This window comes from Vipera berus (assembly GCF_964194415.1).
Source record: "Vipera berus genome assembly, chromosome: 2".
NCBI lineage: Eukaryota > Metazoa > Chordata > Lepidosauria > Squamata > Viperidae > Vipera > Vipera berus.
The window spans coordinates 169,279,599-169,293,471 of NC_138203.1; the positions used below are offsets into that span (position 1 = coordinate 169,279,599).

General features: G+C 42.3%; 1 protein-coding gene across 1 annotated transcript in view; it reads right to left on the minus strand.

Annotated features, from left to right (window-relative positions):
* GRB2 (growth factor receptor bound protein 2) overlaps window positions 1-13,607 on the minus strand; it is a gene marked incomplete at its 5' end in the record, with an annotated part of 65,921 nt that extends 52,314 nt beyond the window's left edge. The window contains 6 exon segments of the mRNA XM_081319628.1: window positions 13,195-13,331; window positions 13,334-13,354; window positions 13,357-13,425; window positions 13,428-13,441; window positions 13,545-13,559; window positions 13,561-13,607. Of these exon segments, the coding sequence (XP_081175754.1) occupies window positions 13,195-13,331; window positions 13,334-13,354; window positions 13,357-13,425; window positions 13,428-13,441; window positions 13,545-13,559; window positions 13,561-13,607 (303 nt within the window).
* Between the last annotated feature and the right edge of the window lie 266 nt (window positions 13,608-13,873).

A 13,873-nucleotide genomic window follows, 5' to 3' on the forward strand; every position in this document is an offset into this window, starting at 1 on the left:
TGATTTGGGCAGCTATATAAATATGACAAATAAATTACTGAATGGTAAATATGGTAACAGGATGCCTGTAAACACAGGACTTTGGACTTTTTATGTGTCTGTTTATTTTTATCCTGTAAAACCCAGGTTCTATGTTGAAATGATTACGGGAATATAAAATGTGAAAGGCTGAGAACCACTATACTAAAAGAAATGCAATTACAATTATTTTAAGAAGTCAGATGCTTGATTTCATGTAATGATTCTAATGTTCTACAGGCACTTCGTGAGTCATTTTAGTCTACTTTAAATATACATGCAAATTAAACAAGGGCTATGGTAACAGAGATGTTATTTGAAAATGTAAGAAACAGGGTTTCCAAATATAGAAGCTACATTTTTTCAGTATAATACAGCAGGTTCTTATTAGCTAAATAATTACCTTCATCATTAATATGGTTTTTGAGTGAAATTCTTCATGTTGCTGTTATAAAGAAACTGCAAATGAATCTGATTTATTCTGTCTGTCTATCAAATTCACTGGTCGCCGAACTTACCACAGGGTAGCTCTGGGAGGCTTACAATACTGAAAAATAAAACTGTGTAAATAGAATGCTACAAAACTATAAAAATACAAAATACAAAATACAATGACTAAAAGACGGGGAGGATGGCAGCAAGATGGGGAGAGGTGAGATCTGATATTAATCTATAAGCCACCTCCAACGTGAAGCTCATCCTTTGGTGCCCCAAACCAACTGGCAGAGCTAGGTCCCTCTTTTATGTTTATATCTGACTGTTCACCTTGCTAGCTACAAACCAAATCCACACAAGCCACAAAGCCTTTATTTCATCCTGTGATGATGCTGGTGGAAAACCATGAGGCCTTAAATCAGACTGCCCCCAAAGTGTGCTCTTGTTATATAGCCAGGAGGGATCTACTGTGTATTACTACCTACTCCGCTTTATTGTCCCAAAATCCAAGGTCTGTAATTAGCAATTGGATGCCCAATTCCAGCTCACATAGGTGATGGTTTGCAAAGCCACCGTCAAGTGCCACCCTGCAACTCTGACTTTTTTTTTCTTGCTCCATAGGGCTGTCAATCATACAACCTCTGTAAATGAACAATCAATCCTTAAAGCATTCAATACAAAATACCGGTAACTGCAAAACATTCAGCATGTTATTATTGCTTTCAACTGACCATTTTACAAAGCATCATTCCATCATAAAGGGACTAAAAGATAGCAGGTCACTCAATCCCACAGAGCCATATAGCCACTATCACCAGAATGGGACTACAGACATACCTACTGACCCCTCTCAGACTGAACTGTTACGTTTAGGAATACAATAAACGTAACAGCAGCCCAGCCTAGTCCCTCCTGTGTTTGGGGAAATAAAAAATAGTTTACAATGACATGACATAATGTCACAGAACACCAGGCAGCCACAGAGGAAGCACAAGAACAGAGTTCTTACACTACAGTTCATTTACAATTTCCAATGTACAATATTTGTCAAGCCAGTCTTTAAGTATACCAGCTGCCTGGATAGCCACCCTGTTGTTAATCAACAGAAAAAGAAAAGTAAATATGAAAGCTGAAAATCTAATCTTTCCTTATAGAGGATTGAGGGGTGGGAGAGGCAGGCACAGGAAACCAGCCAACTGGACCACAATATTCACAAAGAAGCTATCATCTCAGGCTACCTCCCCCATGTGCATTAATGAGCCCTATATCACTTACATGCAGATTCTTGAGATAAGATCATATGGAGATCACTGCTACAATGGGGGAGTGTGAGAAACGTCTTTGAGCTGCTTTGGCTGAAGGATGTTTTGAAATAAAGGTGAAAGTAAAAGGCCACATGCAGTGGGACCAGTGGGTGGGCTATGACCTTGGCAGGTCAAGGAGGCATTGTGAGCATGGCTAAAAAACAGCCCCCCCCAAGAATAAAGACCACTACAAGCAGAAATGTTATAACATGCATCGACAACTGTTGATTTTGATCCCTGGAACGATACAGTAAGCATGGTAAAGCATTTCCTTTTTAGAATTCCCATTCTGTAAAAGGGATGGAAGAGAAGATTTTTTTTAAAAAAGCCTAGTGAGATTGTATAATTTTTAGTCTTACAAAGATTTGGGTGGGAGCTGTTACCAGCTTACAACATTATTGAAAAGATATGCACTTGTTGTCAAGAACGGTATTTTGTCTCTCTGATCAGTCACTGATCAGCTCCAGGAGCAGCATGTTAAAAAGAGATTAAGAATTCTAACATGCAGGAATGTTTACAACATCCATCCACTTCATCTGCATCATGTGAAGAGGGAAAAAACTACAATCAACTATGCTGCTCAGCTAGGGGGCAGCCCTAGTCAACCGTGGTTGATTTCAAAATCAGAGATGGGCTGAGTTGCATGTGGATAGGAGACCAACAGGGATTATATTCACAGGCATTATGTTAATAGATATAGGTTGTACTCCCCTAATTCAAAAACTGCACTTAAATAATGGCAGCTTGCTAACAATGCAAAATAAAAAAAATTGCTCCCCAAATTAATCCAAACAATGAAAAGTTTCCCTTGTCCAGTCGTGTCCAATTCCAAGAGGTGCGGCTCATCATTTCTTAGCTGAGGGAGCCAGGATTGTCCAGACGTTTTTGTGGTCATATGGCCAGCATGACTATACACTGAGGCGGATAGAACACTGTTACTTTCCCACCAAAGTGGTACTCGCTGGGGCGAGTAATGGGTTCTCAACCCGTCATGCAGCACTCAGGTCTCGAATCAGGGCTGTCAGCTTTCCAGCTGACAGCATCTTTAACTGCTAGAGCCACTGTGCTCCTAAAATAATGAAAAGCCAACTGAAACTGATGTAATATTTCACATTTCTCTTTCAAGAGATACTACGCTGCACTTGGGATAATGATGTAATAAAGCATTCTTTCATTCAAAATCAAATAATTTTTCTGCACTGGATTGTTTTAACCAAAATAAAATCGCTACACAGCATAGTGGCCCTTAGGTAACAAGCACCCAACCTCATGATTGCATCTTCTGGTCCTTCTCCCTTCACCAGTCTAGAAGACAGGATCCCATAAGGCAGCTTTAACTGTGACTATAGCAGGAAGGCATCACCTTTGTTCTCTGCAATGTCATTCCTATGACCAACAAGCCAATCTGCTCCTCTTGGCAATATCCTCCCTCTCCCGGGGAGTCAGATTCTGGACTCCCAGGAACAGTCAGATTGTAATCTGTTTGTTTTAATCTGGCTACCTTCATCTCTTATCTGGGGAGATACTATATCTTAAATTATGTTTGCATACTACCAAGGGTATGAATACCAAGATTTGGTATTCATATAATATACGTATACACATTACCTCTGCTGAAGATGTTACCTAACCTGGTAACAAAACGTTTGGAAACCAACCCACAAGCTGAAGAGAATGAACCTTCACGTTATCTTACACCCAAGCTACAGTTATTCACTATTGGAAACATTAAATTTGAATTATAAATACATTAAATTTTGTTAATTTTGAAAATAGGTGCAGATTTTTCACCAATTTTACACTTCCTTATAATTCCAGTAGTGGCTCTCTTATGCCCCCAATTAAAACCATTTTTGTTATTTCCTAGGGTGGTTACTCCATAAATCCTTCAAAAACATGAACTGAATTTGAATGGTGAAATGTCATTCAGAGTTTATGTAGCACTAGCCAGAATGGTCTTTAACTATATAAAATTTTCCTGCCCTCAAAATGCAAGACAGTTTGCTCAATCCTAGGAAAAGACACAACTGCTTTCAGGTGTTCCTGAGAAGTGCAACATGCATATACATTCCAAATCACATTTTGCTCTTTGAATCCAGACTTCTGCAGAACCCTAATTATTAACTCTATTATTCATTTCTAATTCAACAATATTGCATTATAGAAATTTTTAATAATTCAGTTTTTACTATGTGATTCAGAAATGAATATACAGTATATAAACATGAATCCATGTGAAACCATGGAATATGGAGATATGAAATTTGTAACAGAGTCATACATTTAACTCAATGCTTCATCATATAATCAAAAATTACAGATATTCATATAACATTCTTTGAAACATTGTTTTAATTTTAGAATGTTGCATGAACCAATTCACTGGTTTGTAAATCATGTTTCTGGCTTAACCAATATGATCTATTCAATAAACTGGTTAAATAAATCATGGTTTAGGGCAGGGGTAGGCAACCTCGGCTCTCTCTCAGGAATTCTGGGAGTTGAAGTCCATGAGTCATAAAAGAGCCGAGGTTGCCTACCCCTGGTTTAGGGTAACACAGCTCATTAGTCTTAAATATTAATAAAAATGTCATTGCTATGTTAGGAATGCACTTTCAAAAAAGGTTTTAGGATATTCTTTCCCATATTTTAAATGATAAAATGGATCATTATAGTGCAACTTTTGGGTCAAAAACATGTCAGAGAAAAAGCTAAATTAACCTCCAGGGTGTTAAGTTTCCCAGGTACAGGGAATGTTTGACATTAGGAAATATGACCAAGTCATCCACCACAATCAGGTTACTGTGTAGTGTTTCCATCGAGCAAACACAAGAGACATATTTAATTTGCTGTTTTTAGAAGTGAGCTTTTATCAAGACCGCCAACCTCAACATGACTCTGCAGCAAATAACAATCACACTGTGAAATAGAAAAGGAAACCTAGGTAAGAAACCCTATTATTACTCGCTGACCTCGTTCTTCGTGTGTTACACAAACATGTTCCTTCTGCAGTGAACTTCAAATTTGTTTTTATGCAAGAACTGAAAATGCCAGATCAGCAACAACTCTTTGGAAAAAATACAATTCTACTTGACTTCTGATTCAAAAGAAACATAACAAGCATACTGAAAAATAATAATGTGGATGCCCTTTAAAAATGTGAACATTCACACATGCCCCTTCTTAAAGGATGCAAAAAAACCCCACCCCTAGCTGATGTTTGATTTTTTTTTTGTTTAAAAGCAATATATTTCCAGTTAGATGACCATACATCTTGCTCAGGTTTGTCAACATAGCAATCATGGATTTTCAACACCTCCAATATTAGAAGTCTACTAATCACTTTACACAAAGTTTTCCATCTCTACTGATATTGTCTAAGTAGTGAAAATACAGGGCATTTATCACTAGAAAATAAGCTGTTGCCTATTCTTATGATATGCTACTCAAATACTTTGGCCACCTAATGAGAAGGAAGGACTCGCTGGAGAAGAGCCTAATGCTGGGAAAGGTTGAGGGCAATAGAAGAAGGGGACGACAGAGAATGAGGTGGCTGGATGGAGTCACTGAAGCAGTAGGCCTGAGCTTAGATGGACTCCAGAAGATGGTAGAGGACAGGAAGGCCTGGAGGAACGTTGTCCATAGGGTCGCGATGGGTCGGACACAACTTCGTAGCTAACAACAACAACAACAACAATGCTACTGTATATTATGTATAAAGGATGGACTTCATTTCATTATCAACCAGGGTAAATATGGACATCTATCCTTTCTCCACTATGTGCCAAATCATAAGCAGCACTGATGCACTTTATATCTGAACAGTTGCCAGCTGGCAGAGATCCCAACAGAGTTAAGAATTTATTTGCCAGAAGCACATTAGATTTTAAGGAATAATACCGGGTACCCTATTGGCCTTCTCAGTTGGCAGCCCACAGAAGCTAAAGTATTAAAGAAGTCTAAATGCATCATGAAAGTTACAAAATAATTCAAGTTACAAAATAATCAGACAACATGGTTAAAAATTAACCCAATGAACACCTGAATGTGCATTCTACTATTTTCATCTCTAAAATACAACAATATCCAAGATGCACAGGAAATGAACTTCACATTTTAGAATGGATGTACCGTAGTCATCTGCAAGTACTAAAGCAGTATATTTCTAATTTTCAATTCCTGCACTGAACATTATATCTGCAGATACAAGTGCTAACAATCGTCATGAACATGTTTTATATCTAATTTGGAGGTTTCACCATTTCTTAGGAACTCAGAACTCTTTATGCATAATATTAACATATCAAAATTTTACAATTATTTTTAATTTAATTGACATCCTGCTTTCTACTCAAAAGAATACTGAAGAGAGGTTAACGTCTACAGATCCACAGAATGAAACATTATAAAGTTAAAATATTAACATTAAGAACCTTGCAAAAATACCGTATATACTTGAGTATAAGCCGACTCGAGTATAAGCCGAGACCCCCAATTTCACCCCCAAAAACTGGAAAAAGTTATTGACTCGAGTATAAGCCGATCCGCCGTTCTGCAAGCCTCTGCCGCCAGCAGAGGCTCGATCCGCCATTTTGCAAGCCTGAATACACAGGAATACCCTGTGTGGCCGCGGCTCGTCGGCAGGTCTCCGTTCCTCCTGCCGACCTTTGGGGAGGTTTGGGCGCCTCCCCAAACCTCCCCAAACCTCGGCAGGTCTCCGTTCCTCCTGCCGACCTTTGGGGAGGTTTGGGCGCCTCCCCAAACCTCCCCAAACCTCGGCAGGTCTCCGTTCCTCCTGCCGACCTTTGGGGAGGTTTGGGCGCCTCCCCAAACCTCGGCAGGTCTCCGTTCCTCCTGCCAACCTTTGGGGAGGTTTGGGCGCCTCCCCAAACCTCGGCAGGTCTCCGTTCCTCCTGCCGACCTTTGGGGAGGTTTGGGCGCCTCCCCAAACCTCTGCAGGTCTCCGTTCCTCCGCGCAGACCTGCCGACCTTTGGGGAGGTTTGGGCGCCTCCCCAAACCTCGGCAGGTCTCCGTTCCTCCTGCCGACCTTTGGGGAGGTTTGGGCGCCTCCCCAAACCTCCCCAAACCTCGGCAGGTCTCCGTTCCTCCTGCCGACCTTTGGGGAGGTTTGGGCGCCTCCCCAAACCTCGGCAGGTCTCCGTTCCTCCTGCCGACCTTTGGGGAGGTTTGGGCGCCTCCCCAAACCTCGGCAGGTCTCCGTTCCTCCTGCCGACCTTTGGGGAGGTTTGGGCGCCTCCCCAAACCTCCCCAAACCTCGGCAGGTCTCCGTTCCTGTTTGGGGAGGTTTGGGCGCCTCCCCAAACCTCCCCAAACCTCGGCAGGTCTCCGTTCCTCCGCGCAGACCTGCCGACGTTTGGGGAGGTTTGGGGAGGCGCCCAAACCTCCCCAAAGGTCGGCAGGAAGAACGGAGACCTGCCGAGGTTTGGGGAGGTTTGGGGAGGCGCCCAAACCTCCCCAAAGGTCGGCAGGTCTGCGCGGAGGAACGGAGACCTGCCGAGGTTTGGGGAGGTTTGGGGAGGCGCCCAAACCTCCCCAAACAGGAACGGAGACCTGCCGAGGTTTGGGGAGGTTTGGGGAGGCGCCCAAACCTCCCCAAACGTCGGCAGGTCTGCACGGAGGAACGGAGACCTGCCGAGGTTTGGGGAGGTTTGGGGAGGCGCCCAAACCTCCCCAAACAGGAACGGAGACCTGCCGAGGTTTGGGGAGGTTTGGGGAGGCGCCCAAACCTCCCCAAAGGTCGGCAGGAAGAACGGAGACCTGCCGAGGTTTGGGGAGGTTTGGGGAGGCGCCCAAACCTCCCCAAACAGGAACGGAGACCTGCCGAGGTTTGGGGAGGTTTGGGGAGGCGCCCAAACCTCCCCAAACGTCGGCAGGTCTGCGCGGAGGAACGGAGACCTGCCGAGGTTTGGGGAGGTTTGGGGAGGCGCCCAAACCTCCCCAAACGTCGGCAGGTCTGCGCGGAGGAACGGAGACCTGCCGAGGTTTGGGGAGGTTTGGGGAGGCGCCCAAACCTCCCCAAAGGTCGGCAGGAGGAACGGAGACCTGCCGAGGTTTGGGGAGGTTTGGGGAGGCGCCCAAACCTCCCCAAACGTCGGCAGGTCTGCGCGGAGGAACGGAGACCTGCCGAGGTTTGGGGAGGCGCCCAAACCTCCCCAAACAGGAACGGAGACCTGCCGAGGTTTGGGGAGGTTTGGGGAGGCGCCCAAACCTCCCCAAAGGTCGGCAGGAAGAACGGAGACCTGCCGAGGTTTGGGGAGGTTTGGGGAGGCGCCCAAACCTCCCCAAACAGGAACGGAGACCTGCCGAGGTTTGGGGAGGTTTGGGGAGGCGCCCAAACCTCCCCAAACGTCGGCAGGTCTGCGCGGAGGAACGGAGACCTGCCGAGGTTTGGGGAGGCGCCCAAACCTCCCCAAAGGTCGGCAGGAGGAACGGAGACCTGCCGAGGTTTGGGGAGGTTTGGGGAGGCGCCCAAACCTCCCCAAAGGTCGGCAGGAGGAACGGAGACCTGCCGAGGTTTGGGGAGGTTTGGGGAGGCGCCCAAACCTCCCCAAAGGTCGGCAGGAGGAACGGAGACCTGCCGAGGTTTGGGGAGGTTTGGGGAGGCGCCCAAACCTCCCCAAACGTCGGCAGGTCTGCGCGGAGGAACGGAGACCTGCCGAGGTTTGGGGAGGCGCCCAAACCTCCCCAAACGTCGGCAAGTCTCCGTTCCTCCGCGCCCTGCCTGCCTGCTTCTTTCCACTGCGGAAAGAAGCAGGCAGGCAAGGCGCGGAGTTTGGGGAGGTGCGCGCGCACCTCCCCAAACCTCCCCAAACTTCGGCAGGTCTCGGACGGCGGTGGCTTGGGAGAGGTGCGGGCGATCCCGGAAGCACCAAAGCCTCGGCCGCGCACAAGTCCTCGGTAAGTTTTTTTGTTGACTGGAGTATAAGCCGAAGTGGAATTTTTCAGCCCAAAAAGTGGGCTGAAAAATTCGGCTTATACTCAAGTATATACGGTACATTTATTATTTGAAACATTTATATAGCTGCCCATTTTATATCAAACTCTGGGCAGCTATCAATCAAGAATTAAAATATCAGTAATGAAAACATAAAAACATATTAAAACTACTAAAACCGTAAACATTAAAAATAAAAAAACCTAGCACCGAGTTACGTTTCCAACACATAGTCACCTCCTCCTATCTCAGAGCTTAGGGGAAAAGCCAAGCCTTCACTGCTTTTTTGAAGGCTAGGAGGCTGCCCAACTTCAGAAGCAATGATGTTCTATAGGGCAGGGGATACCATGGGAAACCCATGCTTTCTAGCTCCCATAAGGTGGCAATATTTAAAGGAAGGAACTAGGAGCATATCCATCTGATATGTATCTTGCCTTCTCTTCTAAAGGCAGACAAGTTGGGGATTAAATGCAATCCTACAGAGGCTGTGATCCACAACCCACATTCCGTACATTTCAGGGCCTTGAAAATGATCCAGAACATAATTGAGCCTTTAGATGAGACAAAATGTTGCAGCCCACCTTCTTTTAAATCAAAAGTACATTTCATTATTCTTACAATATTGATCATCGGTTCCTTTGTTCAATTTAACATGCTGGTTATATATTTTGTAGCCTTAGGACAAAAACAGGAACAATTACTAGTTTCGAGTTCCCACATAAGACAAACACAGGATGTTTTGTTCCGAGTTCCTACTCTCTGGCTTTTAATATATGACTTTTGTTACTCTCTCATTTTAAGGCTGTTCTCAAATTACGCTGTATAATTATTTTCTTGATTTTATTATGTATTGACCTATTTGCCTAGTTGGCAGACGTTGTTTATAAATACAACAAATTATGTAAACATGCCTACTTTAATGTTGCTTGGGAGAAGTATAAAATATACCATCTAAACAGTACAAAAAATAGTCTCTAACATTTTGTAAGGCAAATGAAAAAAAAATCTGTTTTCCTTGCCAGATGGCAGTATATTGTGACAGTTGATTGAGAATTGGCAAATTTCCCTATTTTCAAAGTGAGAAGCAAAACTTATCCTGCTATAGTCTCACATATACAAACACAGAGCTGAACAAATTTACAGAGTTTTGAATCAAATGTTTACTTGCTTTTGGAACATAACCACAAGTTTACTACTGAACAAGTAGGTAAAAGTTGCAGTTCAAGTTATAGCCAAGAACTGAATATATGCGTTTCCTGCAGTGACAATACTTACAAATACCGTATTTTCCGGCGTATAAGACGACTGGGCATATAAGACGACCCCCCAACTTTTGAGAAGATTTTCATGGGTTAAAAAGTCGACTTATACGCCGGAAAATACGGTAACATTTTTAAAGAGGATTTACTGAAAATTTGTCCAAGAACATGCATTTTGTTTTCTTCCCCAAGATTATAGAAGGACATTTCTAATCATTCAAGTGTTGTGCAATACAAACCTATTCCTTTTGAAAGTACCATTTTGAAGACATACTGAGAATGGTACATTATAATTAAAATGTAATATAGTTAATAAAGGTAGTCCTTGACTTACAACCACAATTGAGCCCAGAATTTATGTTGTTAACTGAGAAATTTGTTAAGTGAATTTTGTCCCATTTTATGACTTTCCTTGCCACATTTGTTAAGTGAAGCACTGCAGTTGTTAAATTAGTAACCTGGTTGTTAAGTGAATCTGGCTTCCCCATTGACTTTGCTTGCCAGAAGTTTGCAAAAGCTGATCACATGACTCTGGGATGATGTGACCATCATAAATATGAACCAGTAGTCAAGCATCCAAATGTAAATCATGTGACTATAGGGATGCTGCAACTGTCATAAGTGTGAGAAATGGTCTTAAGCCACTTTTTTCAGTGCTGTTGTAATTTCAGTCACTAAATGAACTGTTGTAAGATGAAGATTACCTGTATATATTCATCAATATTCTTCAGTGTGGCCATATAAGAAATGGAAGGATAATTTAGCAAGATTGCAAATCCAAACAAATTGTTAACTTCTATGGCCTTCTCTTTATAATTCCTACAATTTATATTTTCATTAGTTAATAGAAAAAAGCAAAAAGACAATCGCTTGGGGAAAAAGTACAACTAAATCCTGACCTGAATTTGAAACAAAAAGCTTCATTAATTTATAATTAATTACATAATAAGGACTGTGAAGCATAATGATAAATGTGTTGGACCCAGCCAAGGTTATTAAATTCCCAGATATTAATTCCAATAGGGTATAAGTACAACTAACTTTGGAATCAATTCAGACAAGATTTCACGATTTTATTTTCACCTCAATCCATTCATCCATATTTATTTCAGAACCTTTTCTTTCTCAAGAATTGATGAAAGAAGAAAAAACATGATTGCATGTCAGATAAAAATATCTAGGTTTCAATTGTGCTTCCACTTAGTATTGATGAACAAATGTTATATTTTCCAATTCTGATACAGAAACATATCAAAACCTAATACATATTTCTCTTTTGAAGTACTGATGAATATAGAACTTTGCTAATTCAGTTATCTGACTATAAATTGGATAATAAGACCAAGTTGCTTTTAAATTGAATCCATCCTCAAGATACATTGTGAGATTAGATCAGGGCTAAACTAGAATCTAAAATTGAATTAATTCAGTAGAATTAATTATTTTCAATACCAGTTTTATAAACCATATACACCTATTTTTGGTTTCGAATGTTGGATGAAACCAAGGAAGCAATGCAATGAGATGAAGTAAGGCTTCAATGCATGTTCTTTAAAAATGATTCAACAACTGTCCTGCTATATCCAACATTGCAGGCAAGGATAATTTTAAATAGGAACTTGAAAGGAATACCATTCTTTCAGGTACAATGGAGGGTTTTTCCGTGTGACTTGATCCCCTTACTAAATGTTAACCATATTGGAAGGAATCTATGAATATTAGTTTCCCTTCCCCACTTCACCTGAATTAGATGTACCACATTATTAACATTGAAAACCATTGAGTCTTAATGTCAGGATCAGATATTAATAAATGTCATTGGTGGGGAAAAAAATAAGGAAGTTTCAAATATTAGTGCCTAAACTATTAACATTAATATATACAATTCAATCTAACATGAACCCAAGAAAAATAAGACTAATGTGATTTAAGCCCTCCAGCCTTTTCTTTTGTTCCCCAAATATAGCATCTGAATTTTATCTTTTCTTAGTACAAAGAAGGACCAAAGACATTTATAGTTTGACATTATAAATATCCCACCCTAGAGCTTAAGCAGGCCTGATTTAACTTTTTATATCTGTTTATTTTTATTACCTCATAGCCTTTATCCAGAATCGTGATATATTTTAAAATTAAAACTACTTTATTGTCCTGCTGCATAATTATATAGTTGTATTTTGTTAACTACAAACTGTTCCCAGACGCTACATACTTATAAAAACTATGAAATATAGTGCAGAAGAGGTTAAATGTACTATATTCTAAATTTACCTTGATGCTCAACAACTATCATGCTGCTTTATTAAAAGCCTAACAAAATAAAGATTTCAAATTGAACGTGAAATTTATACATCAAGTAATGTATTCCTTTACTTCTATTATTAACTGAACTTATAAGCTAATTCTGATTTTCTCTGAGAGGAAACAAAACAGTAGCATTTTTTATAAATATCTCCCAAGATCCCTTCTTTCCTCAGTAATTCTAAGGAAATATATAAGGAAAATATAAGGAAAGCTGCAATGCGTTTATGGGGAATACTATAGTAAAAGGAGCAGTAGTACATTACACTATTACTTTTCATGAACTGTGGCAGTGTTTCCCAGCTTTGGCAACTTCAACTATGTGGTCTTCAATTCTCAGAATCCTTAACTATAATAACCCTTGCCGAGAATTCTGGGAGTTGAAGTCCACACACAAAGCTTTCTTTCCAAGCTGCATTAATGTTACCTTCGGTTGATGGATGTATATACAAATACGAAACCACAGTTTAAAACGTATGTTGTCAGAAGAATATAACACAAGGTAGCAGAAGAATATTTCCAAGCAGAACTGATACGTACAAAGTAAAATTGCCGTTTTTAGCAGTCACTGACTGGCAAGAACTCTTTCTCGCTTAGTGGCAGCTTTGACACTACCAAAGTGAGGAGGAAACAGACATTTAAAATGGGAAGGAAATAACTGACAACTACCCAAGCCTCCAGCATCACATAGCAAGCTGCAATAAAACATCAGTGTAGCTCTACCACCCAACCTTTTTACACGAACAGTAAAAGTACCAAAAGGCAATTTGCACACCAAATGAACAAAGACAAATTCACCGTGTGGGAGGCGGGGAGCGAGCGATACAAGGTCTGTAGGAACGATATGACGGAGTTTCTAAAGACAATCATTTCGGAGAAAGCCTGAAGAGGGCAATCTTGGCCTCTTTGTGCACCACCTACCTTAAGAATATCTCCCCGTTTGAAACTGAGCTCATCGTCTGCGGTGGCTTTGAAATCGTATTTGGCGACAGCTTCCATGCTGGGGTCGCTCTCGGCTGGCAACGAAGAGGAAAAGGCGCTCTCTCCCTGAAAGCCTTCTCCGGGAACGCCCGGTTTAGCTTTGCCTCTCGTCCGCGCCGCCCTTTTCTGCCCGACCTCCGGCTCGGTCTTTCGCATAGACAAGGGAAACAGCGAGGGCCAATCCGCCCTAAGAGGGAAGGAAGAGAGGGAACATTGAGGGAAGTAGCCCGGATCAATGACAGGGACCGCGCCCTGCACCTCTCCCTCCTCTCGACTCGGCTCAGCTTTACCGCTTCCTCTTTCTGCAACCTCTCTTTCAGCTCCCGGCGCAGGCAGGAAGCGTCGAGTGGCATTTACTACGGCCAATAGCAGCCCGCCCAAGAGGACGGACGCAGACTCCCCCACTCCAGCCACCGAACAGGAGAGGGAAAGGAATCGGCCTGCTCACGCCCCTCCTCCTCGCTCTAGAGCAGCTGGTGCTGCCCGCCCTCCAAAGCGAAGCCGACACATAAAGCCGGGCTTCTCTGCTGAAGGGGCGCTTCTTAGAGCTGGAAGCGGGCAGCAAAATCAACTCCCTCCCTTGAAGGCAGAAACCGGGAGTTCTCTTGAAGAGATAAAT